General features: G+C 45.8%; 1 protein-coding gene across 1 annotated transcript; it reads left to right on the top strand.

The window, feature by feature from the left end:
* Nucleotides 1-1,048: 1,048 nt before the first annotated feature.
* LOC144692168 (prostaglandin F2-alpha receptor-like) lies at nucleotides 1,049-27,875 on the top strand. Its single transcript, XM_078560688.1, has 3 exons — nucleotides 1,049-1,138; nucleotides 3,065-3,932; nucleotides 26,454-27,875. Exons 2-3 carry the CDS (start codon nucleotides 3,138-3,140, stop codon nucleotides 26,754-26,756), a joined length of 1,098 nt encoding a protein of 365 aa, XP_078416814.1. The 5' UTR covers nucleotides 1,049-1,138; nucleotides 3,065-3,137; the 3' UTR covers nucleotides 26,757-27,875.
* Nucleotides 27,876-27,978: the final 103 nt, after the last annotated feature.

The following is a 27,978-nucleotide window of genomic DNA, read 5'->3' as shown; positions in this document are numbered from 1 at the left end:
GGCTGGTGTGGACCAGATTGGTGCCAAGAGCACAGGGTTCGATCCCTGTCCCGGCTGGGATGGATTTGGGGCCTGCCTCCTTGCCCTATCTGTGGTGGAAGTCCTGACGCTTCATTCAGAGAACTGAAGAAGCATCAAGGGCTGACACTCCTGCAAATGTGAGGTGAGAAAAAACTTTCTCACACAACGAGTGGTTCGGGTCTGGAATGCACTGCCTGGAGGTGTGGTGGGGGCAGTTTCAATCGAGGCATTCAAGAGGGCACTAGATGATTATTTGAACAGAAGCAATGTGCAGGGGTACGGGGAAAAAGCGGGGTAGTGGCACCAGGTCATAACTTATTTGGAGAACCGGTGCAGACATGAAGGGCTTGAATGGCCTCCTTCTGTAAGCCTGTGATTCAGTGCCGTCCCGAGGGAGTCCTGTACTGTTGGATGTGCCGCCTTTCAGATGAGAAGCTAAATTGAGACCCCCATCTACCCTCTCTAGGTGGACCTAGAAGATCCCAGGCCATGCTGTTGTTTTGGAGCCACTGAGAGGAGTTTTCCTGGTGTCCCCGGCCAACATTTAATCCTTCCACCAACATCAGGAAAAAAAGATGATCTGGTGATTTACCACACTGCTCTTTGTGGGATCTTGCTGTGTACACATTGACGGCTGGTGGCTGGAGACGGTGGGAGGAAGTCTTCAGCTGATGGGGCAGGCGCTTGCTGGGACCTTCAGTCTTTCACAAGTCCTTCACCGGCAGGCAAGGCATTAGAAGTAAATCTTTGTTCTCTCTGCACTCCTACCCAATGTGGCTTAGTGTATGAGGTGTCAGCTGTTCGCTCAGTTCATAGCACCCTCACCTTTGAATCAGAAGGTTGTGGGTTCATGTCCCACTCCAGGACTTTGAACAAAAAAAAAAGCCAAGAACTGTGAATGTACTCGAAAGAGTTACCCAATGTGGCTCATAGAAGTGGCGGAGAGAGCCGTCGCCTAGGTAACGGGGCGGTCCATACAAATTGTTTGTTTGGCTCCAAGTGCTGGGCACATCCTACACATGAAACCAGAGGCTGGATGACAGGTTTTTGTTCATGCTCAGGGAGGGAGCAGTTCCAGCCTCTGGGATGCCGCTGTCAGGAAGGGTGGTCTGTCAAAGTAAGTCTTTCTTTTTTTTTTGTTGCTGTTGTTGTTTGTTTGTACAAGTTTTAAAAAGTATGAAACATGGTGTTTTAAAAAAAAAAGAAATCACGCGGCGCCTCCAGAAACATTAAATATGGACAGAGTGAGAATAAGGCTTGAAAGAGGAGATTCGCCGAATCATTTAAATTAGCTTCAGGAGAGCAGTTTGTGTCGGAAATAGAATTGAAGTCCGTGAATGTCTTTCAGTTCCGATTGAACCTTGAATACCATCTGTTTTTAAAACGCGTATTCTGGTTAAAATGCATAGACATTACCTTTACTGATGTCCTATTGCACCCGGGGCAGTCTGTGTGGACGTGTCTCTGACTTTTCGGATAAGCTTTCGCTTGTGCCTGAGGGATCTCCCGGGAGTCACACTGCCGACTGAGAGACTACCGTCCAAACCAGGTGAAAACACACACAGACAGAAACACACACACACACAGACAGAAACACACACACACATACATATAAACACACACACACACAGAAACACACACACACATACATAGAAACACACACAGAAACACACACACACACATATAAACACACACAGACAGAAACACACTCATATAAACACACACACAGACAGAAACACACACAGACAGAAACACACACACACACATACATATAAACACACACACACACAGAAACACACACACAGACAGAAACACACACACACATACATATAAACACACACACAGACAGAAACACACACATAGAAACACAAACACATAGACACACTTATATAAACACACATATAAACGCACACACACACACATACACATGCTCACCTACGCAGATAACAGCGAGATAACAGAAGATTAAAATAAAACAAAAACGGAGAGATAAAAACAAAAAGCTAAAAGTTACTGCAGATGCTGGAAATCCAAAATAAAAACAGAATTACCTGGAAAAACTCAGCAGGTCTGGCAGCATCGGTGGAGAAGAAATAAAACCCTGTTTTTTAAACGCAAGCATTGCCAATGCTCGTCCTGCTTTCTACCCTTAATGTCACCTGTTAGCCCATTTCTTAGCTAATATCACCACCGTCAACATCTATTTGTCCTTTTGTCTATGACATCTTTTGTCTATCTCCACCTATCACTGGCCCTCTATCCAGCTCCACTTGTCCCACCCTTAAACCAGCTTATATTTCACCTCTCTTCTATTTTTCCTTAGTTCTGTTGAAGAGTCATACGGACTCGAAACGTTTACTGTGTTCCTCTCCGCAGATGCTGTCAGACCTGCTGAGTTTTTCCCAGGTATTTTTATTTTTGTTTTTGTGTAGCCAGTGAGATTGGTCTGGTTCTGCTTTTGAGTTCACACCCGCACACAAGCCGAGCTATTGTTAAAACCCCCGCAGCCTGTGTTTCCATTTTTCAAAATAGAAATGCTTTCCCCAAATTTCAAAACGAATATTTTACATTTTCCTCTCACCTGCTTGTTTATTTCTGTTATGGCCAAATCAGTTTGTTTTATTTAGTTTTTTTAACTTCAGAATTGATCTTGAACTTATTCCCTTGGCCCAATGACTCTGTTCGGTTCGTATTAATTTTTTTGGATATAATTATTGCACTGATTGCGCGTCTGAGGTAAATACTCTGACATGGATTTCTAGAGGTGATTAAGGTTGCCATTCACATATTCACATGTATATGTATCGATATCAGTGCTGCATATTCAGTAAGTTTATTTATCAACTTTATTGTGTAGGGGTGAAATTTGACTCAGAGGGAGAAGCAGAACCAACAGTGTTTGCATTTTCACTGGAACTACATGTCGTGCGAGGCTGTAAACTGGTGGCAGATGTGATGCCGCTGGTTTACTGTCCCTGCCCAAGTCGAATCTCACCTCCCCTAAGTCCATGGTGAAGATGTTAATGTCTTGTCTCGGTTGCAGACCACCGCGTCGGACGGGAGCCGCAGGATGGATTTTGATAAACTGTCATGAACGGGCCTTTCCCTCCCGCACAATGTCTAACCCTAACACCAGCATCAACTCAACGGAATCGGCCTCCATCGCAACCAATGACACCTGTGCCACACAACCGGGAACAGTTCACATTCCGATTGTATTCATGACTATCGGGATCCTGTCGAATTGCGTCGCCCTCGGGATTCTTGTGAAAACCTACAAAAGGTTCAGGCAGAAATGGAGAGCGTCCTTCCTGCTGTTCGCCAGCGGGCTGGTTTTCACAGACTGCTTGGGGCATGTCATCACTGGGGCGATAACAATCAGGGTGTACGCACTGGAGAAAGACTGGACAAGGATTGACTCCTCAGGGCACCTCTGCCCATTTTTAGGGACCAGCATGGTTTTCTTCGGCCTCTCAGCTTTGTTCCTCGGCAGCGTCATGGCAATCGAGCGTTGCCTGGGCATCACCCAACCTCTTTTGCATTCTGCCAAGATGACCGCCCAGTGCGCCAAGTTTATCTTGAGTGGCACTTGGCTGTTTGCCCTGTGCATCGCTTTGCTGCCCAACCTAGGCCTCGGAAAATATACAGTTCAGTGCACTCAGTCGTGGTGCTTTCTAAAAACAAGCGACGTTACGTTTGTGACAGAGAGAGGAATTCTGCTCCTATTCTCCTTCTTGGGATTGACTGCCCTTGGCATTTCCTTACTGTGCAATATGATTAGTGGCGTGGCTTTGGTAAGAGCTCGAGTCAGGAGCAAACCCCACAGGCAAGGAAAATCTCACCATGTAGAAATGTTGGTCCAGCTAATGACCATAATGTGCGTCTCCTGTATTTGTTGGGGTCCATTTCTGGTAAGCTATCCCACCTATATTATCTCCTTAAATATCAAATACTTGTTTCCAAATATTTACCATCTCTGGTTAACATTTCTATGTAAAATGTCCTTATCCACTGTGTTAATGCAGTTGGAAACCCTTTTGGCAATGAATCCTGGAACTGGGAGTAACAACTGTGATATAATAGTGTGCAGAAGTGCATATGAATGCATAAACCAGTGCAAGGATATTAACTGGTAATTGTATTGTATTTATGCTAATGTTTCATGGCTTGTTTATATGAGCACATGTTGAACTTTAAATTGTTTTAAATGGCAGGTGCGAAATTCATAATTAGCAAAGTAAATTCACTGTTCTTATCTTCAAATTTAGTTAAACAATTTAGCATAATGTTGTATAATAGGAAATTATGGAACCATATTTTACATATCATCACATCACCATGTCCACAATATTACAAGTCCAGTTTGTCTCTATAAGGCAATTAATACATTTAGGACACATGAATGCAGGAACAACAATAAAGTTGCTGTGACAGAAAGACTGCAGTTTCTTGGCCGTAGACAAAAATTATTCAAATAGCTCAATAAATCAAATCACTGTCTTAGCACAGGGAAATGATCTTTTTTTAATTCGATCATGGGACGTGGGTGACTCTGGCAAGGCCAGCAGTTGTTGCCCATCCCTAATTGCCCTTGAACTGAGTGGCTTGCTAGGCCATTTCAGAGGGCAGTTAAAAGTCAATCACATTGCTGTGGGTCTGGAGTCACATGTAGGCTGGGTAAGGGTGGCAAATTTCCTCCACTAAAGGACATTAATGAACCAGATGGGGGGTTTTACAACAATTGATGATAGTTGTCATGGTCACCATTACTGAGATTAGCTTTATATTCTAGAGTTATTGAATTCAAACTCTACCAGCTGCCATGGTGGGATTTGAACCTATGTCCATAGAGGATTAGTGCAGGTCTCTGGATTATAAGTCCAGTGAAATTACCACCACACCACTGTCTCCCCTTAAAGTGACCAAATTATAAGGAGCATCCATACCCTCAATTGTCTACTTCCTTAAATATCGCTCCAGTTTGCATGCAACTGCTCCCACTGACTCTCTAGGACAGTCTATATCACTTGATATAGAAATTTCACCTAAACCCTCTGTCCTTCTTTTATCTTTTGCACATGAATCCATGCCTTGGTTCTTTGGTTTGTGCCAATCTTCAACATGCTTTCAGGGTTCAGGCTTATTTATTCCAAAACAGTCTTGTTATCTTCAATAACACGCTTCTTGAGCTTTCTTTTCCTCAGCTGTACATGTGCCTGCAGTAGTAGTGTGTATATATATATATATATAATGTACATATAAAAAAAATTGAAGGATCTCTTTAGTATATGAAAGTTATGTGAAGGAATCACAGCGACAATAACTTGTGTATGTCCTGAAAGACTTCTTTTCATCAAATTGGTTACGATGTACTGACACATGGAACAAATGAAGCAAAACAATGATTCCTGGACTGATTTGCTTTTACTTAAAAATTAGCAAGAGATTACAGTTAAACATTTGTCACACAGTAATCCGAGGTCATACACACAAATGCACGGATCTGCTCTTTTACTTTAAGCTCAAGCGGCTGTTAGCAAAAACCTCATACATGCGGACAACACCAGTCGATCAGTTTAGCAATGACTTGATGTAGCTCTCTGACTGGCAAATGAACAAGTTTCCTCTCTGAATGCAGTAGCGAATGCCTTTTTAACTACATCTTCTGCATATTATTCCCAGGAGTCAGCCTGGATGTTTTATTGACAGGGCCTTATTTTTTGTTAAAATGATTCATTCTCAGAATGTCGGCGTCAATGGCAACTCTGGCCTTTATTGCCCATTCCATGTTGCCCTGGGAAGGTGGTGTTGGGCCTCCTTCATGAATCAGAGGCAGCGATTAGTAGTGTTCAGTTGGCAGTTAAGAGTCAACCGCATTGGTGTGGGACTGGGGTCACATATTGACCCAGATCGGGTAAAGACTCAAGCTTCCTTCCCTTAAAGAACATTAAAGAATCAGTTAAGATTTTATAAAAGTCCCTCAGCTTCATGGTCACCTTTGTTTTTACCAGCTTGTTATTTCTAGGTTTTTTTTTTAAACTGTATTGAAATTCTCGACCTGCCATGGTGGGATTAAAAGTCATACCCTCGAGGGTTATTAGTTGAGGCCTCTGGGGTACTAGTACCATAATATAACTCTACACTTGGGTAGCCTCACCTATCCTTCATGTGCAGGGAAGGCGTCAGCATGCTTTCTATGGTCTTCTGTCTCTAGGGGGTGGAACCAGAACTAGAGGCCATTAATATAAGTCACAAGAGTCAATATTAAATCAAATAAGGAATTCAGGAGAATTCTTTACCCAGAACTCCATTCCCTAGCCATTAACTCTATGAGAACTGTCTGAGATTAAGCCAGGCTGTCTGCAACACTGATGTCATGCTTGATGTGAGATAAGATACCGACTAAATATTCACGCCATCACTAAAACCATGTCTGTGCCCACACACCCAGTGTGATATTCTGCCCCAAATGTGATATTCCATTTACCTGGGTTAAAGTTGGGCTGTGTGCTCTCACTTGCCCTTCTGAGGTGTGCTACAACTACAACAGTTTATATTTATATAATGCCTTTAATATAATAAATCCTCCCAAGGCACTTCACAGAAGCATTATAAAACAAAATCTGATCTGAGACACATAACCAAAAATTTGGTTAAATAAGTAGGTTGTAAGGAGTGTTTTAAAGGAGGCATGTGGGATAGAGAGATGGAGAGGTGTCGGGAGGGAATTACAGGGTGTCTGTCGGGGTGCAATTTCTTTAGACAAAAAGTGGTGAGAAAGTAGAACTCATTACAAGAAGTAGTTAATGTGTTTAGCATAGATGTATTTAAGGGGAAGTGAGGTAAGTACAGGAAGGGGACAGGAATAGAAGGATACATTGATAGGGTTAGGTGAAGAGGGTGGGAGAAGGCTTTTGTGGGATTTTAACACTAGCATGGACCAGATGGGCTGAATGGCCTGTTCCTGTACTGTAAATTCTTTATAAAAATTGATTGGACTGAAAACCATTGGCATCTTGCCTGTGATTCATCAACATATGTGACTATGTGACCCTGATTCAGATAAAAGTATAAAAGTAAGATAGAAGTATAGGTTCTACATAAAATTTGGGTCCCTTGGCAGCTGCTTCACTCTTGCTAGTGGTTTCGACAATCTCTCTCTACTGAACCGAGGAGTTTAAAGACTAGCTGGATGCAGGGGTTTGAGTCGCAGTCCCACCGTTTCGATCCCTCATGGTATCTGCTGCAACACAATAAACTTTGGCCAGCCAAGTACATGACTCCTTCAAAACTCCGCAGCGAATGCTGGCTTTTGTCAGAGTTGAATCATCTGCCCTGGTTTCAAAAAGAAACACAGAAGCCAGGTTAATTCTCTAAAATACAGCAGCCTAAAAAATTGTTTGCTTTTGCACTGTGGTATTTTTGGCTCTGGGATGCAAATTTATTTTAATTGTGTTTGTGCCTTCATTACAATAGGGACTGAGGAAGTTCAAAGAAAGAAGTTGCATTTATGTGGCACCGGCTTTCATAGTACTCCAAACTGTTTTACAATAATTGAAGTGCTTTTGAAGTGTTTCCATTGTTGTAATGCAGGAAATGTGGCAATGCATTGCAAAATCTCACATAGGAACATAGGAAATAGGAGGAAGAGTAGGCCATTCGGCCCATTGAGCCTGCTCCACCATTCAAACAGATCATGGCTGATCATCTAGCTCTACGTTATATTTCCCCACTGTCCGCATATCTCTTGATGTCTATCGATCTCTGTCTTGAACATGCAAATTGAGCCTCCACAGCCCTCTGGGGTAGAGAATTCCAAAGATTCATCATCCTGTGAGTGAAGAAATTCCTCCTCACCTCTGTCTTAAATGGCCTGCCCCTAATTCTGAAATTATGTCTCCTGCTTCTGGACTTACCAGTCGTGCTGAACAACCTATCTGCCCTGTAAGAATTTTGTAAGTTTCAATGAGATCACCTCTCATTCTTCGAAATTCTAGCCCAGTTTCCTCAATCTCTCCTCATAAGACAATCCAGCCATCCCAGGGATCAACCTGGTGAAACTCTCTTGCACTCATTCTATGGCAAGTATATCCTTCCTTAGGTAAGGAGACCAAAACTGTACACAATACTCCAAGTATGGTCTCACCAAGGCTCTATACAGTTGCAGCAAGACATCTTTACTCCTGTCACTCAAATCCCCTCACGATGACGGCCAACATATCATTTGCCTTCCTAATTGTTTGCTGCACCTGCTTGCTAGCTTTTAGTGATTCATGAACAAGGACACCCAGGCCCCTTTGGATATCAACACTTCCCAACCTCTCACCATCTAAGAAAGACTCTGTCTTTCTGTTTTTTTCTACCAAAGTGAATAATTTCACACTTATTCACTTTATATTCCATCTGCCATGATCTTGCCCATTCACTTAGCCTCTCCAAATCTCCTTGAAGCCACCTTGCTTCCCCCTCACAACACACATTCCCACCTTGTTTTGTGTCATTAACAAATTTGGGGATATTACAATTGGTCCCAACATCCAAATGATTTATACATGAAGAGGTGAGGATGCTGATGCTGAGCCTTGGCTGTCAGGCATGTCAATGGCCTCATCATTAACATCACACAAGATCGGTTCTTCAGCCTACGCTATATTACAAAGCTTAATGTGGCTAGATGTCTGTGCTTTCTTTTATTTTTAATCTTTCATGGGATGTGAGCATCTGGCTGGGCCAGCATTTATTGTCTATCCATAAACACCCTTGAGAAGGTGGTGGTGAGCTGCCTTCTTGAACCGCTGCAGTCCATGTGGTGTAGGTACAGCCACAGTGCTGTTTGGGTGGGAGTTCCAGGATTGACAGTGAAGGAACGGCGATATATTTCCAAGTCAGGATGGTGAGTGGCTTGAAGGGGAGCTTCCAGGTGGTGGTGTTCCCATCTACTTGCTGCCCTTATCCTTCTGGATATTAGAGGTCATGGGTTTGGAAGGTACTGTCAAAGGACCCTTGGTGAATTGCTGCACTGAATCTTGTATATGGTGCACACTGCTGCCACTGTGCTTTGCTGGTGGAGGGAGTGAATACTGAAGGTGGTGGATGGGGTGCCAATCAAGTGGGCTGCCTTATCCTGGACGGTGTCGAGCTTCTTGAGTGTTGTGGAACTGTACAGTATTCCATCACACTCCTGACTTGTGCCTTGTGGGTGGTGGACAGGCTTTGGGGAGTTGGGAGGTGAGTTGCTGCAGAATTCCCAGCCTCTGACCTGACCTGTAGCAACAGTATTTATATGGCTGGTTCAGTTCAGTTTCTGGTCAATGGTAACCCCCAGGATGTTGATAGTGGGGGATTCAACGATGGTAATGCCATTGAATGCCAAGGGGAGATGGTTAGATTCTATCTTGTTCGAGATGATCATTGCTTGGCACTTGTGTGATGCAAATGTTACTTGCCAATCATCAGCCCGAGCCTGAATGTTGTCCAGGTCTTGCTGTATTTGGACATGGAATGCTTCAGTATCTGAGAAGTCACTAATGTTACTGAACATTGTTCAATCATCAGCGAACATGGCCCCCTTCTAACCTTATGATGGTGGGAAGGTTATTGATGAAGCAGCTGATGGTAGTTGGACCTAGGACACTACCCTGAGAAACTCCTGCAAGGGCTGGAATTATTGGCCTCCAACAAGCACATCCATCTTCCTTTGTGCTAGATATGACTCCAGCCAGTGGAGAGTTTTGCTAGGGGTCTTTAATGCATCACTCGGTTAAATTGCTGTCAAATGTGATCAATCTCACATCACCTCTTGAGTTCAACTCTTTTGTCCAAGTTTGGGCCAAGGCTGTAATGAGGTCAGGAGCCAAGTGGCACTGGCAGAACCCAAACTGAGCATTGGTGAGTAGATCATTACTGCGTAAGTGGCACTTGATAACACTGTCTATGATGCCCACCATCACATCACTGATGATTGACAGCAATCATGATTGATGATTGACGATGGAGTGGTAATCGGCTGGATTGGATTATTTCCTGCTTTTGATTCTGCTTTTTCACAGGACATATCAGAGCAATTTTCCACATTGCTGCATAGATACCCGTGTTGTAGCTGTACTGGCACAGCTTGGCTAGAGGCACGGTTAGTCCTAGAGTGAGAGTCCTCAGCACTACAGCCAGGATGTTGGGCAGAATTGTCCCCCATTTTGCACAAAGTACTGTAGTGGGCGGGATAGAGGACATTTTACCCGCCGGCTGCAATGGTGGGTTTTCGCGCCGCACCATTCCATTCCCGGCGCGTCACTGCTCGTTAATATTGCATTCCTGAGAAACACACCGGGTCACTGGTGGGTTCGCCTGTGACTCACCCACCCCACCATCACTTCAGCCCTTCAGTAATTGGGTGCCATATTTAAAGGGTTGATGGTAATGGTAAAGTGGGGGATATGCCGGGCCATGAGGTTACAGATTATCATTGAATACAATTTTTAAAAATTCTTTAATGCTATGTTGGTGTCAACATTTGTTGTCCATTCCTAATCGCCCTTGAACTGAGTGGCTTACTGAGCTATGTCAGAGGGCAGTTAGAAGCCAACCATTGCTGTGGGTCTGAAATCACATGTAAGCCAGCTGTCAATTCGCATACAGCAAGGCCCCACAAACATGCAATGTGATAATGACCAGCTATTCTTTATTTGTGATGTTGGTTGAGGGATAAATATTGGCCAGGTACCAGGGATAACCTGTTCTTCTTAGAAATAGTGCCAAGGAATCTTTTGCATCATGTGAGAGGGCCTTGGGCAGTGAGGAGGGAGGAGGTACTGTCCAAGGGCCCAAACACTCCTTTCAGGTGAAGCAGCACTTCACTTGCACCTCCTTCAATTTGGCCTACTGTATTCACTGCTGCCAATGTGGTCTCTTCTACACTGGGGAGACCAAATGCAGACAGGGTGACCACTTCGCGGAACATCTTCGGTCTGTCCGCAAGCGTGACCCAGACCTTCCTGTCGCTTGCCATTCCAACACCACATCCTGCTCTCATGCCCACATGTCCGTCCTTGGCCTGCTGCATTGTTCCAGTGAAGCCCAACGCAAACTGGAGGAACAGCACCTCATCTTCCGATTAGGCACTTTACAGTCTTCCGGACGTAACAGTGAGTTCAACAACTTCAGACTATGGACTCTCTCCTTTGTATCCATCCCTTTTTGAACCCTTTTTTAAAAATGTATTTTTATTTTTTATTTACTTATCTTCATTTTTATTCATTTATTTATTGTTTTGTCCCTTTTTAATCCCCCCCCTCTTTTTAATCCTATTTTTATCCTATAATAATAAAACGGTATAAAATTAGCAGTTGTTCAATTAACCACACAACAGGTCTTTTTACTCAAACTTTTGAGATGCATTTTTTAAGAGATAAAGAAGAGTGAACTGGGATTCAGCCCAATTATTTTCTGTAACTTGGCAACTCTTTATCATATGATTATCTTGACATTATTTAATATGTCACATTGAAGAGATGAATGCACACTTTAAAGAAATGTAGATCTATAAAAGCCTTCTGAGTTGTTTTATTCAGTTTATTTTGTTTGATAGCATCAGTTCTTGTATGCTTGCTCATTAGGATATCTGTCTCTGGTCTGATGGAAGCTCATGCCATATTTAGGAGTCCCCATATAAAGCCACAGAAAAAAGAAATAATTTGCATTTAGATAGCATCTTTCACAATCTCACAACACGCTAAAGCACTTTATAGCCAATGAAGTGCTTTTTAAGTGCAGTCGCTGTGTTAATTTAGGAAAGGCAGCAGCCAAATTGCACTAAGCATGCTGTAGCAAACAGCAAATGAGATAATGACCAGATGATCTCTTTTAGTGGTGTTGGTTAAGGGACGAATGCTGGCCAGAACACCAGGTGATCTCCCCTGCTCTTCATCCAATAGTGCCATGGGATCATTTATATCCACATGACAGGGTAAACGGGGGGGCTCAATTTAATACAATCCTCTGACTGCACAGAACTCCCTCAGTACCTCCATAAATCCTTCCTCGTGAATCATATTGAAGTTCCTCTGTAAGGTCAGTGATAATGTGTCATTAACCAACTGGCAAACTCTGCAGATTCCTGGACATTTATTCACCACTCATGCACATGTTCAGGGAAATGGGATTAGGATCAACAGTTCAAGTTGAAGATCTAGTCTTGGCACAGGACCCCGATGGGCCAAACATTCCTTCTGTGGTGAAATTTTTGTAGTTCTGTGAATTTAATGAGCTCTCATAGTAGCTCAGATCCCTGTAGAAATCAAAGTCAGGATTCCAGTCATGGACACAGGTGGCAACTGAGTTAAAAAGAAACTGGCTGTAAACTGGTCTTCTGTAACAGTAGTGAAACAGCATTCATAAATTGTTGAGAGTTTTGTTGGATAGCGCTCCTGTGAGGGGTCGATTGCTACATTAAAGGCGCTGCCTAAATGTAAGCTGCTGTTGTTGCCCCTAATAAAAATGAATGCCCCTAGGTTACTTTGAGAAGTAAATGTCGACAGATGCCCCAGGAGGCAGGCAATCTGCATCGTTACATAAACAGAAGCAGAAAAGCTCCAAGCCTGAGCTGAAAACAGAAAAAGCTGTAAATATTCGGTGGGCTTGTCAGCATCGGGAAGAAGGGTTAATGTCCTTGGCATAGATGCTTTGTCAGAAATCGGAAGGCAAAGAATGGATTTCTGCACGATTCTAGAGAAAATAGCCAGTCCCTCTATTTCTGACTCACTGCTCTTTGGCAGAGAGCATACATATTGCAATATAAAGGGTCATGTCAACTTATAGCAATTATTATAAGGCCTATTAATCCAGAAAATCTCTCCATGACTAACACCATTGTCAAATAGTTGGCTGATTAGATGGGCGCTGTTTACAGTGAAGTTGTCCAATTTATCACTGTAGCCAAGGGAAGACGAAAGGGTATTGGCAGCCTGCTGTCAACTTATCACCATGATTCAAACCAGACACTATTTCAAAGTCATGCATCAAAAGGGTAGAGACATCGAGTTGACAAGAAGGTGATGTTGTATTTTTAAACTGAACCTCACAAATAAAAGACTTTCGGGGAGGCGGACCAGCTGTCAAATTGTGGCTTGTACTTTCAATACATGAATGTAGACAGCTTCCATGGGAGGCTTTGGCTGGGGGGGCGGTGGGGGTGCAGGGTGTGGGAGCAGAGGTCACGGTAACCTGGAGAGTACTGTTTGGGCTCCACCGCTAACTCTGTTCCTTAGCCACCAACTGCACTCCTCTCCTTGGTCACTATCTGAGGCTGAACCAGGCAGTTTGTAACGTTGACATGCAATTTGACTTCGAGCTGAGATTTTAAAAATTCTTTCACGGGATGTGGGCATCGCTGGCTGGGCCAGCATTTATTGCCCATCTCTAATTGCCCTTGAGAAGGTGGCAGTGAGAGCTGCCTTCTTGAACCGCTGCAGTCCATGTGGTGTAGGTACACCCACAGGGCTGTTAGGAAGGGAGTTCCAGGATTTTGACCCAGCGACAGTGAAGGAACGGCGATATATTTCCAAATCAGGATGGTGAGTGATTTGGAGGGGAACTTGCAGGTGGTGGGGGTTCCAACTCTGTATCCTTTGCGTCGACCACCTACTTCCACCACCGGAACATCCCCTGTCTGTGCCCCTGCCTCAGCTCATCTCCTGCTGAAGCCCTCACCCATGCCTTTGTATCTTTTAGACTCAACTATTCCAATGCTCTCCTGGCTGACTTTCTTACTTTCTGTAAACTTGAGCTTATCCAAAACCCAGTTGCCTACATCCTAACCCATGCCAAGTCCTGTCCATCCATGGCCCTAGTGCTCAGCGACCTATTTTTAAAAATTCTTTCACAGGGTGTGGGCGTTGCTGGCTGGGCCAGCATTTATTGTGTGGGGCTTGGAGGGGAACACGCAGATGGTGGGGTTCCCATTGCATCTGCTGCCCTTGTCCTTCTAGGTGGTAGAGGTCATGGGCTTTCAAGGTGCTGTTGAAGGAGCTTTGGTAAGTTGGTGGAATTAGTCCAACATTTGCCTCAATTCTAACATTCTCAGTTTTCATTTTTGTTTACAAATAACTCCACAGCCACGCACACCATCAACGCCCCTCCTCCCCCCCCCCCCCCGACCCACACTCGCCCACCCACACTCACCCACTCACATCCATCTATCCACCCGCACCCACACACACACACACACTGGGCAGGACTTTCGGGTTGCCGGGCGGGTCCGGAAGCAACCAGGAAACGATCCGCAGCCTGCGATTGGCTCCCGACTGCCATTTCACACTGGCTAGCCAATTAGTGGCCAGGCGGCGTGAAAGGCGCACTGAGAAACTCACCGCTGCCGGGGTGGGTGGGGGGGGGGCAGGAGGAGGGCAAGCGCTGAATTATGCGCATGCGCGGGGGCGCGTGCACTGACAGCTCCCTGAAAGCAGAGAGCTGCCTCGGGCGGGGGCTGAAGAATTTTAAACCAATGAATAAAGTTATTAAAAATCCATAAAAAATGCCCACACAGTGGACTCGCTCGCCTCAACGTGTATATTTATTTAAAAAATGCTGCCCAAAGATTTTAAATTTTTTTATTTAATTGTGGAAGCCTCATCCAGCCCGTCGATGAGGGTTCCTACAAAATCCCACGGTTGCCAGGCCGATTCGCCCGTCCCGTTTAACCGTAACGCTGGACGGGCAGCAAGAAACACAGGTCGATTAATTGATTAATGGCTGTAATAGGCCTTTTAATTGTCGGTGGGCGCGCTGCTGACTCTCGCGTGTGCCCGCTGACTGAAATATCGCGCCAGTGCGTGATGAGGTCGGGGTGCTCGCCCGTCATCATTGCAGGCTATTTCACGCTCGGGCGTGTCAGGTGCGAGGCCGCAGGCTGAGTGGAAAATCCTGCCTACACACACACACACACACACACTCTCTGTAACCTCCTCATAAGACCCTCCGAGATCTCTGTCTGCCCACAGTTCTGAGCTCTTTCACATCCCCAACACTGGTGGCCATGCCTTCAATTGCCTTACCTCTATCAACATTGAACTATCAACATCCTGGGGTTACCATTGACCAGAAACTGAGCTGGACTAGCCATATAACTACTGAGGCTACAAGAGCAGGTCAGAGGCTAGGAATCCTGCAACAAGCCACTGACCTCCTGACTCCTCAAAGCCTGTCCACCATCTACAAGGCACAAGTCAGGAGTGTGATGAAATTCCACTTGCCTGGATGAGTGCAGCTCCAGCAACACTCAAGAAGCTTGACATCATCCAGGACAAAGCACCCTCTTGATTGGCACTCCATCCACAAACATTCACTCCCTCCACCACCGACACATAGTGGCAGCAGTGTGTACTATCTACAAGATGCACTGTAGGAATTCACCAAGGCTCCTTAGACAGCACCTTCCAAATCCACGACCACTACCATCTAGAAGGACAAGGGCAGCAGATAGATGGGGACACCGCCACCTGGAAGTTCCCCTCCAAGCAACACACCATCCTGACTTGGAAATATATCGCTGTTCCTTCACTGTCGCTGGGTCAAAGTGCTGGAACTCCCTCCCTAACAGCACTGTGGGTGTACGTACACCACATGGACTGCAGCGGTTCAAGAAGGCAGCTCACCACCACCTTCTCAAGGGCAGTTAGGGATGGGCAATAAATAAAAGCAAAAAACTGTGGATGCTGGAAATCCAAAACAAAAACAAAAATACCTGGAAAAACTCAGCAGGTCTGACAGCATCTGCGGAGAGGAACACAGTTAACGTTTTGAGTCCGAATGACTTAATAAATGCTGGCCCAGCCTTTTTTTTTGTAAAAATATACTTTATTCATAAATTATCTTCAATCACATTCAAAACCATTTCAAAAACAACATTACAAGGGTACAATCCAGGTTAAACTTTTACAAAATGTATCACCAGGTGCATCAGTACAAACAATATTACAGTCATTTACAGCCTTTCATTTTGATCTGTACAGCCCGAGGGGCTCTAAACAGTTCCCAGTCTCTCGGTGCGCTGTGGTAGAAAGGTCTTAGACAGCGACCCTTCCCCATTGCGCCTTTGCGGCAGCTGCCCCAAGCTTTAGTGCGTCCCTCAGCACGAGGTCCTGGACTTTGGATTGTGCCAGTCCGCAACAATCGGTCGGGGTCAACTCTTTGTGCTGGAAGACCAACAAGTTTCGGGCAGACCAAAGCGCGTCTTTCACCGAGTTGATGATCCTCCAGCTGCAGTTGATGTTTGTCTCGGTGTGTGTCCCTGGGAACAGCCCGTAGAGCACAGAGTCCTGTGTCACAGAACTGCTCGGGATGAACCTCGACAGCAACCACTGCATCTCTCTCCAGACTTTCTTTGCAAAGGCACAATCCACAAGGAGGTGAACAACGGTCTCTTCCCCACCACAGCCACCTCGAGGGCAACGTGCAGAGGGGGTGAGCCTCCTGGCGTGTAGGAAGGATCTGACGGGGAGGGCCTTTCTCACCACCAGCCAAGCTACGTCTTGGTGCTTGTTGGAAAGTTCTGGCGATGAGGCATTCTGCCAAATGACTTTGACAGTCTGCTCGGGGAACCATCCCACAGGGTCCACCCTCCTTTTCCCTCAGGGCCTCTAGGACGTTACGTGCTGACCACTGCCTGATGGACTTGTGGTCAAAGGTGTTTTTCTGCATAAATTTTTCCACCAGGGACAGGTGGTACGGCACGGTCCAACTACTTGGAGCGTTCCGCGGCAGCGTGGCCAGATCCATCCTTCGCAACACCGGGGACAGGTAGAACCTCAGCACGTAGTGACACTTGGTGTTTGCGTACTGAGGGTCTACGCACCGCTTGATGCAGCCACACACAAAGGTGGCCATCAGTATGAGGGCGATGTTGGGCACGTTTTTTCCCCCTTTATCTAGAGGCTTGTACATCGCGTCCCTGCGGACACGATCCATTTTCGACCTCCAGATAAAGCGGAAGATGGCCCGAGTGATCGCCGTCGCGCAGGAGTCTGGAATGGGCCAGACCTGCGCCACGTACAGCAACAGCGAGAGTACCTCACACCTGATGACCAGGTTCTTACCCGCAATGGAGAGGGAGCGTCGCTCCCACATGCCCAGTTTCCTTTTCACCATAGCCACTCGCTCCTTCCAGTTTCTAACGCATGCCCCGGTCCCTCCGAACCATATCCCCAGCACCTTCAGGCCGTCAGCCCTGACAGTGAAGGGGACAAAGGATCGGTCAGCCCAGTTCCCAAAGAACATGGCCTCGCTCTTCCCACGATTTACCTTGGCTCCCGAGGCCAGTTCGAACTGGTCGCAGATGTGCATCAGTCTGCGCACCGACAGCGGATCCGAGCAGAAGACGGCGACGTCGTCCATGTACAGGGAGGCTTTTACCTGAGTGCCTCCACTGCCTGGGATCGTCACTCCTCTTATGCCCGGATCCTTCCTGATGGACTCGGCAAAGGGTTCTATGCAACACACGAAAAGGACAGGCGAGAGAGGACAGCCCTGCCTGACTCCAGATTTAATCGGAAAGCTATCTGTTTCCCACCCATTGATTGAGACTGCGCTACTGATGTTAGTGTAGAGCAGTTGGATCCAATTTCGAATTCCCTCCCCAAACCCCATTTTGGAGAGCACATCCCCCATGTAGGTGTGCGATATTCTGTCAAAGGCCTTCTCCTGATCCAAGCTGATGAGGCAGGTATCCACACCCCTGTCCTGTACATAGGCAATCGTATCCCTGAGCAGCGCCAGGCTGTCAGAGATCTTCCTGCCTGGCACAGAGCAGGTCTGGTCAGGGTGAATCACCAATTCCAGAGCGGATTTGACCCGATTGGCGATGACCTTGGACAGAATCTTATAGTCCATATTCAACAGTGAAATGGGTCGCCAATTTCTAATTTCCTCCCTTTCCCCCTTGTGCTTGTAGATGAGGGTGATGATGCCTTTCCTCATGGATTCTGACATACTACCGGCCAGGAGCATACTCTCGTACACTCCTAGCAGGTCCGGGCCGATCAAGTCCCACAGAGCCGAATACAACTCCGCCGGCAAGCCGTCGCTTCCGGGAGTTTTACTCTTCTCGAAGGACTCAAGGGCCTTAGTCAGTTCATCAGGAGTTAGCGGTTTGTCTAGGCTCTCCCGCGTACTGTGGTCCAAGACCTCCGTGATAGAGGACAGGAAGGACTGGGAGGCCGTGCTGTCCGTGGGCTTCACGTCATACAATCCGGCATAAAAGGATTTGCTGATCCTCAGAATGTCGGACCGTGATGACTTTACTGAGCCGTCTTCTTCCTTCAGGCTGCTGATCACAGAGCCCTCTCTGTGTACCTTTTGGAAGAAGAAACGTGAGCACGTCTCATCCTGCTCCACGGAGCGGACTCTGGAACGGAAGATGATCTTGGAGGCCTCCGAGGCAAAGTGCGAGGCTTGCTGGCCCTTCACCTCTTGGAGCTCCTCCTTGACATCGACCCCCATCGACTGCAGCCGGAGCAGATTCTGCATCTTTTTCTGGAGTCGGGACATTTCCCTCTGTTCCTTTCTAGCTTTCTGGGTGTCTTTGAGGATGAAAAACCTCTTGATGCTTCCCTTGATCGCTTCCCACCAGTGTGTCAGGGACTCAAAGAGGGGTTTCACGGTTCTCCAACCTTTGTAATCCCTCTTGAGCTCCTCAATGTTCTCTGGGGTCAGCAGTTGCACATTTAGCTTCCATGCCCCCCTGCCCACCCTCAGGTCCTTCTCCAAGTGGCAGTCCGCCAGTAGGAGGCAGTGGTCAGAGAAGAACACCGGCTTGACCTCGGTGGATCTGACTGTGAATGCACGGGACACAAACAGGAAGTCTATCCTGGAACGAATGGACCCGTCTGGCCGCGACCAGGTGTATCTACGCTGCGCTCCGTCTGCAGGGTTGCTGAAGACGTCGTGCAGCTTGGCATCCTTAACTGTTTCCATCAGGGATCTGGACGTAGCGTCCAATCTGCTGCCGGCCCTGCCGGATCGTCCAGCCGCATCGATGATGCAGTTGAAGTCACAGCCCAGAATGACCGGCCTGGAGGTCGCCAGCAGCAGTGGGAGCTGCTGAAAAACCTCCAGCCGCTCAGCCCCTTGTGCCGGGCCATACACGTTAATTAACCGGAGTGGAGCGTTCTTGTACATTACGTCTGCTACGAGGAGTCGCCCGCCCACCACCTCCTTAACCTCGGAGACGGTGAAGTTGCCTCCCCGCAGCAGAATACCCAGGCCGGAGGAACGAGAGTCGTTTCCGCCCGACCAGATCGATGGCCCGTGGGACCACCATCGTGACCATTGCCTGTAGGAGCTGAGGTGCGGTATCGCACACTCCTGCAGAAACAACAGGTCAGCTTTGACCTTGGCTAGGTAGTCCAAGGTCGCCCAGCCAGTGAAGCCCATGCCCTGTTAATGAATAAAAAAATGCCCTGGAATTCCCTAAACTTCTCCATGTGTCTACCTCATTCCTCCTTTAAGACACACTCCTTAAGACCTAATTCTTTGACTAAGCTTTTAATCATCTATTCTAATATCGTCATATGTAACGCAGTGTTAAATTTTGTTTGATGAGGTTCTTGTGAAGCGCTTTGGGCTGGCTTAAGTTACTTTGTTTCTTGCAGTAAAACAGTAACTACAATTCAAAAGTACTTCATTGGCTGGAAGGCACTTTGAGATACCCTGAGGTCATGAACAGTGCTATATAAATGCAAATCTCTTTTTCTTTACAAATGCTTTTTGTTGTTGACTTGATGCTTTGCTGTCAAGTGGTTTAGTGGTAGTTTGCTTGCCTCTAAGTCAATAGGTCATGCTCCATTGCAGAGACTTGGACAAATAATGTTGCCTGTCACTTCAGTGTACAGTGATGTTGCACTGTCATTGATCTTATCCTTTGGATGAGACAATAAATTGAAACCCTGCGTTTGTGTTCAGGTGGCTATGAGAGATTCCGTGCCACCCTTTGCTTTGATCACTGTTTGTCCATCAACCAACACTCACAATTATTATTCATGGAACCTTGTTGTGCACAAATTGACAGCTGTGTTTTCCTGCTTTATAACAGTGACTATATTTCATAAACTGACTATGATGCTCTACAGGTTGTCCTACTGGACGAATGAGCCAGAAGTAGGGGCTAATAGAGTCAGCGAATGTGCATCAAATTGCTGCAGAATTAGAATTCTCATTTGGTAGTACAGGACTTGAGCATTGCTGAAAAAAGAGACATGTCGAAGCTTTTAGTCTTGCACTCATCAGGATACTTCACAAGAATACCAATATAAGGGTAAAACAACAATTTATACTGTATGAGAAGAGAGTGCTGATTGGTTGGCAAGTGGACTCTAACTGGAAGAGACATTGCCATGGAGAATCATTGGTACATTCTCCATGGCAATGCCTCTACCAATCAGAGTCCAATTGCCAACCAATCAGCACTTTCTTCTTATACAGTATAAACTGTTGTTTCCCTCTTATATGGGTATTCTTGAGAAGTGTCCTGATGAGTGCAAGACTAAAAGCTTTGACATGTCTCTTTTTTCAGCAATTATAATTATTTTTAAATAAATACTCCAAATAAAAGGTGTTATGAGTGAAGAGGCCACGAGTCTAACAAATCATCATAAAAACGTAGCTAGTTCACTAATGCTGTTTAGAGAAGGAAACCTGCTGCCCTTATCTGATCTGGTTTAATCCCACACCAAGATGGTTGATTCTCAGCTGTCTTATGGAGTGGCTTAGAAGGTCACTTGCTTGTGTCAAAACCCTGCCAATGGTTCAAGAAGACTCACCAGCTAAGAGGGCAATTAGAGATGGACAGTTCAGATGAGTTGGTAATGCCCACTTCCTGAGAGTAAATAAATAAACCAAACTTCATTGGCTGTGGAATGTTTTTAGGACATTTAGAGAAGGAAGGACTTGAATTCGTATAGCGCCTATAAAGACCTAAGGATGTTCCAAAGCCAAGGACATGCTTTTGAAGTGCAGTCATTAAGCAGGCAAATTTTGTAGCCAATTTATGCATGGCAAGATCCCACAAACAGCAAAGAGATAATTGATAATGTGTTTCATGTCCATCCTAAAATGTGGTGCCCGTAACTGGACACCATGCGCCAGCTCGGGCTGAGTTTGGCAGAATGAGAGGTGTTTCAATTGGAACATATAAAATTCTTCAGGTGCACAACAGGGTAGATGCTGAGAAAATGTTCTCCTTGGCCAGGGAATCTATAACACAGGTTCACGATCTCAGTATAAGTGGTCGGCCATTTACGTTTGAAAGCTTATTTGATTCAAAGGATTGTGAATCTTCAGAACCCAGAGAGCTGTGGGAGCTCAGTCAATGAGTGTATTCAAGGCAGCAATCGGTAGAGCTTTGGGTTCTAACGGGATTAGGGGATAGGGGGACACTGTGGGGAAGATGGAGTTGAGGCAGAAGATAAGCCATGATCTTGCCGAATGGTAGTCCAGACTTGAAGGGCCAAATGGCCTTATCCAACTCTTATCTCTTACATTCGTATGGTCTTAGTTGTGGTGATTGAGGGGTAGATATTAGGCAGGAAACTAGGAAATTCCACTACTCCTCACTCCTGCCTTCGGGTCCAGAAGTCAGTGGGTTCAAGTTCCACTCCAGAGACATGGGCGCATAATCCAAGTTGACACTCCAGTGCAGGACTGAAGAATCGTTGCATTGGGTGGGCTGTTAAACTGAGGTCCCATCGGCCCTGTGAGGTGGACATAAAAGATCCTACAAAGGACAACAGGGGAGTTCTCCCGGTGTAAAGGTCAACATTTACCCCTCAGCCAACTTCACTTGTTATTATGGTCAGTATTACGTTGCTGGTTGAGGGAGTTTGTTGCATTCCAAAAGTAGCCACGCTTCAAAAAGTATTCCATTGGCTGAATAGCACTTTGGGATGCCCTAAGATTATGAAAGGGGCTATATCAATGCCAGTTCTTTCTGTCAGGAAGACAGCACCTCCAGCATCGCAGCACACCCTAGGTACTGCAGTGGCGCGAAATTCTTTGCTCAGGTCTATTCATGGACTCAAGTTGTGGAAGTGATCGAATCAAACGCTCCATAGATTTTCAGAAACAGACTTCTTAATCCTAACAAGTGCAGATTCTTTATTCCATCTTTGTTTTTAAAAAATAGATTATAACCTCTGCTAAATAAGTCGATAAACGAATGCCACTGAAATGCTCGTTGCACAGTTTAGTCTTGTGTGCTGATGTACAAAAAAGGGGTTTTTCTGGGTGTTGCACATCATAAATTTATATCTGTGTAGGAAATAGGTGAATTCACAACTTCCAACTTGTCCTCTGAATCCAGATTCCGACCTAGCCCTGTCCGTGTGGGGTAATAAGATCAAGGTTCACTGCTCGGTTACAACTCAGTGTTCTTTCAATTATTTATTGTACCACGGATAACACACAAACATCAGAACACTGTTCCCTTAAATTTCAAACAATACTCACTTATACTGCTCTTTAACTCCCTTCAATTTCAAACAGCACCCACATACGCTGTTTACTTTGTCTCGCCTTCATTTCAAACAGTACTCACGCTGATGTCACACAGGGGAGGTGTTGCATAATGGTAATGACACTGGACTAGTAACCTAGCGGCCCAGGCTAATGTTCCCCTGGAGACAGGGGTTCAAATCCCATCGCAGCAGCTGCTAGGAATTTGAATTCAATTAATCAAATCTGGAATTGAAAGCTAGTCTCAGTAATGGTGACCATGACGGCTATCATCAATTGTCATTTTAAAAAAAAAACACCTGGTTCATTTGCTATTCGTAGCTGGCCTACAAGTGACTCCAGATCCAGTGCAATGCAATGTCATGGTCACTTAACTGCCCTCTGAAGGGCAATTAGGGATGGGCAACAAATGCTGGCCTTGCCAGTGGTGCCCAGATCCCCATGAAAGAAACTCAGGGAACATGTTCCTGTCTGTGTGGATGATCAACCCTCCTTGTGGGTATCTTGCAAGTTGCTCCGTCTGTCCCTAAATGCATGCCTCCTACAGTATAAAGATCTGTGGTAATGATTGGCGCAACCTCCCTCTTTTGATTGTAACATCTTAATCTTGTCTGTTTCTGCAAAGTGCTGGGGTAGATGGTGGTGTCGTGTGGTAATGTCCCTGAGCTAGTAATCCAAAGGCAAACGGCCTTTGGATTATCTCATCCAAAAGATGGCACCTCCAGCAATACAGCACTCCCTCAGCACTGCACTGATGTGTCGGCCTAACTCAGCTCTATTGGGGATGGGGCTTGAAACCATGACCTATGAACCCAGAGGTGAAAGTGCTACCACTGAACCAAAGCCGACACCACTAAATTAATCAATTATTCTTCAGGTAGGGAATCCATGGCTTTCTCATTTATTTTAATTTCTAGTCTTCAATGGATCATTTTTTAAATTTTGTTTTGAGTGTGTTGCACCTGCAAGGCCGCATTTCTCGATCATCTCTAGTTGGCTTGGGATGGTGGGGCTGGGCTGCCTTCTTGACCCATTGGCCTCAGTTTTATTTGAGCTCCTTGGTGTCATACTTGGTCGGATGGTGCTTTGACCCTGAGAGCGGGCACGCTCACCTCTCATCTGATATTTGACACTTGTGCCCATATCTGCATCAAGGCTGCAATGAGGCCTCGAGGCACATAGTTATGGTGGAGCCCAAACTGAGCATTGGCAAGTTATTGGTGAATAGTTGTTGCCTTTATGACACGACTTCAATATCACTTTACCGAGAGGAGGCTGATTGTTCAATTATTTGTTGGTTTAGGTTTTTCCTGTTTTTGTGTCTCAGTTTATTTTTGTTTTAAGGCTTTCTGGTTTGTTTTTTTATACGTGATCTGTGAATCTGAGCCAGCCTGTGTTTAGTTGTTGCTTATCGATGCAGTCGAAGCATTTTATCCATTTTCAATCTGGTTTAAAGTTATTGGACATGTTGCTGATCTGTGGTAACTAGGGCCTGAAAATAGAAGACGTGTTGAACAAAGAACAAAGAACAAAGAAAAGTACAGCACAGGAACAGGCCCTTCGGCCCTCCAAGCCTGCGCTGATCATATTGCCCATCAACTAAAACAGTTCCCTTGCTTAGGGAAGCAACAACAACTTGCATTTGCATAGCAACTTTAATGAAGTAAAAGCTCCCGAATGCACTTCACAGGAGTGTCTCCAGGTAAAAATTGGCACCTAGCCGCATAAGGAGATATTAGGCCAGGTGACCAAAAGCTCAGTCAATGAGGTAGGTTTAAAAGAGTGCCCCAGGGAGGGTATTCCACAGCCTAGGGGCTAGGTAGCTGGAGGCAGGTCACCTATAATTGGGCGATAGAAATTAGGGATGCTCAAGAGACCAAGAGAATTGGAGGAGTGCAGGTATCTCGGAGGGTTGTGGGGCTAGAAGGAAGTACAGAGATAGGGACTGGGATTACAGGGTGCCAGAGGCCCCCAGCGGCTGACCAGAGAGTCGGAGTGATGTGGGCGTGCGAGGCAATCGTTCCTCTGCCGGTCATGGAAGCCCCGACTGAACCTTGTATTATTCAGGCCGTTAATTGCCTACGATCGTGGCTTCTGCCCCTTGAAGGTAGGCTGCGCCACCCCCAAGCGCTGCCAGTCAATCAGGCGAGATGGCCACCCCTAGGACTGCAGCGAGTCCTGACCAGCCGGCACGGAGGAGGCCCCAGAGAGAGGCAAGTGAGACTGGGTTCACTGGAACGGGTCGGTTGTGAGAGCAGGTGTTTGTGAGAGGGGGATGGGGTCGGGTGCTGCCAGGGTTGGGGCGGGGTGGGGGGGTGGAATCTGTCAGCAGGGGCTGTCCTTGCTGCTGGGAGGGGCTGTTTGTGGCCTGTGGGTCATAAGGTGCTCGATCACAAGTGTCCCCCCCCTCAACCCCGAGGTCCCAGGGAGGCTTCTTCATATGCAGAGGGAAAAAAACCTATATTTATATAGCGCCTTTCGAAATCTTATGATAACCTGGTGGTCTCCCCACGTGAAAAATAAAATGTGGCAGGAAGAGGTCCTTAAGTAGTCCTTACTTGACCACCCAAGGACCTCAATTGGCTCAAGGTCCATCTGCCACCCACTCACCACTGACAGAATGCCACAGTGGCGAGAGGGTAAAAGGCATGACATAGCCTACCGCCTCGCTCGATTTTATGGTCCACCTCGTCTTCCTGCACAAGTCCTTGGGATCCCTTAAAATTCGAGCCTGTACTAGGTGAAGTCCTTATGGAAGCACCTTCAATATCCCCTCCAGTGGTTCTCAATGTAAATTTTAAAACTCTGGCTGGTCCAGTTCTGCAGGTTCTGAGACATCTGCTCCATTGTTTAAGCTTATCACAGGGGAAGAAAGAATGTCTCTGTGTTAATATTTATACTAAACTGGTAGGTGTTACCTCCTTCATGGTTCCCTCAAGCAATTGGAACAATATTTGTTTGTGTATTGGCATTAATCACTGACGCATGAATTATGAAAAGTTGGTATGTAGATACAGAAATTGATTAGAAAGAATGTTGGGTTTTATTGCAAGGGGAATGGGGTATGTAAGTATGAAAGTCTTGCTATATCTGTACAGGTGTTTGGTGAGACCAGATCGAGAATATTGCATACAATTTTGGTCTCCTTATCTGAGGAAGGATATATTTGCATTGGAGGTAGTTCAGAGAGGGTTAACTCAGCGGTTCCTGGGATGAAAAGATTTGTCTCATGAGGAAAGGTTGAGCAGGTTGGGCCTATATTCATTGAAGTTTAGAAAGTAGAGGTGATCTTATTGAAACGTAAGATTCTGAGGGGACTTGACAGTAGGCGCGGGGAAGATGTTTCTCCTCTGGGGGAAATATAAAATGGGAGGGGACAGTTGTAGAATAGGGGGCCTCCCATTTAAGATGGGGACGAGGAGGAAATTCTTCTCTCAGACGGTCATTGGTCTTGGAATTCTCTTCTCCAGCGAGCACTGGAGGCTGGGTCATTGAATGGATTCAAGGCTGAGTTAGGCAGATTTTTGATCGATAAGGGAGACAAGGGTTATGGGGAACAGCTGGGAAAGTGGAGTTAAGGCCACAATCAGATCTGTCATGATTGTATTCAGTGGTGGATCAGGCTCAAGGGGCTGTACGGCCTACTCCTGCTCCTATTCCTTATGATCTTGTGACACTGACAGGCTGTGGAGTTCACAGCAGGTGGTGAAACCCTGAATTTCTGGTTCCCTACGACTGCAGCTGGTCATTAAGTAAAAATTCCTCCCATAATATTCCAAACTGTGATTTCAAGAGCCCTCAATTTGATATAAATGTTTGAGAATTTTAAATGCCTGCTAGAGGGGTGGAACTGAGACGCGCAGCTGAACATGAATCATTGTGGCTGTTGGTAAATAACCTTTTTTTGGGTGCCCTTTTGTTTCTGTCTCACGCAGGTAATCGTGGCAAGGATAGGCAGCTTAAATGCGGGCCGACCAGTGATCACTTTGCTTCTGTTCAGCGTTCGACTGGCAACCTGGAATCAGATCTTAGATCCCTGGGTTTATATCCTGCTTCGCAAGTCGGTTTTGAGGAGGATTTGGAAAATTACTCACCTTTACATGGGAAAGCCAGACATCAGGCTCCACAGTTGGAACTGCAGCTCACTCCAAAGCACAATTAAGACAGCTGCCATGGGAAGATCGATATCTACTGCTAAAAGACAGTCACAGATAGCCAGAATAAATGAAAGCCAGTGATAGTTTATTGGTTTTATGCATGTGCTATACCAGGACTGTCTAAGCTATAACTAGTAGGCTGCATGGGACCTACAAACTCAACCGTTAAGACAGCTGGGCCCCATTTGCGCTTATACTTTTTACTTGTTGTCTTGTCCTACTTGAAACTTGTGGGCCTGGAAGTTTGGAAAAGGCTGATTAGTATAAACTGCAAATCAGAACAGCAAAATCTGTTAGTAAAGGCCACTTAAGATGCATTCAAATCAGCAGAAACATTGATTCACATTTTATAAGTGGCCCATGGAAGTTATGAGATGTGTACCTAGAGGTTCGTGAAGACAACAATGTGATTTTTAATTATGTTGTGTATTTGCACAGTTGGAAATAATACATTGCAAGTTTTCATATTGGCAGCGTGAGACAAGTATATATGGGCTGTCTTTGCCAATTGTTCTCCATAAACTCTATAAGCACTTTTGTATTGGTACTAGGGTTCTGGGAGAGAAACTTTCAAACAGAAATCTCTGAACATCTTTGCTGGTTTCTGTTGAAAGGTAATGGCACAGGGAGCTGGCATTGGGCTCGATGGGCTGAATGACCTCCTTCTGTGCTATAACCATTCAAGATTCTCTGCTTTCTCACATTCATACAACCTCCTGACATACTCCATAACCAATGGAATAATTTTGAAACTATATAGATAGACACATCAGCCAATCACCCACAGAAAGGTTCCCAGTGGTGGGAATTCAACGAGTGACCAATTAATCTGTTTTGGTGCTGTTGGTTAAGGGAAGAACATTGATCATGACATTGGAAGAACTTGTCTGCTCTTCTTCAAACAGTGCCATGGGATCTATTACATCCAACTGAACGGATGGATCCAGCTTCAGTTTAATGTGCAAAGCCTATTCTCCTGTCAACAAGGCATTCCACAGGTATTGCACAACAGCTTCATCTGCTCATGTCCTGGAGTGGGGCATGAACCCAAAACAAGCAAACATTGCTAGATAGCAAAGGCCCACCTGGTTCACCTTCTACCATCCTAGTAGTCGCATAATGCTGGAGATGTTCACTAAACAATCTCTAGCAATGAGTCTACAATGGACCTGGGCATGAGGTGAGAAAACCCTTTGATGATGAAGAGCTTTAGAGCTGTAGGTTTTCCCAAGCATGCTACATGCGCCTCAGGTTGTGCGTGTCTTAAGTTGCTCATAACCTCTTCACTCGGAGGGGAGAGCTC

Source organism: Cetorhinus maximus, chromosome 17 (assembly GCF_964194155.1).
Source record: "Cetorhinus maximus chromosome 17, sCetMax3.hap1.1, whole genome shotgun sequence".
Lineage (NCBI taxonomy): Eukaryota > Metazoa > Chordata > Chondrichthyes > Lamniformes > Cetorhinidae > Cetorhinus > Cetorhinus maximus.
Note: the sequence above shows the minus strand (reverse complement) of the source record. Positions and strands in the feature narration are given on the sequence as shown.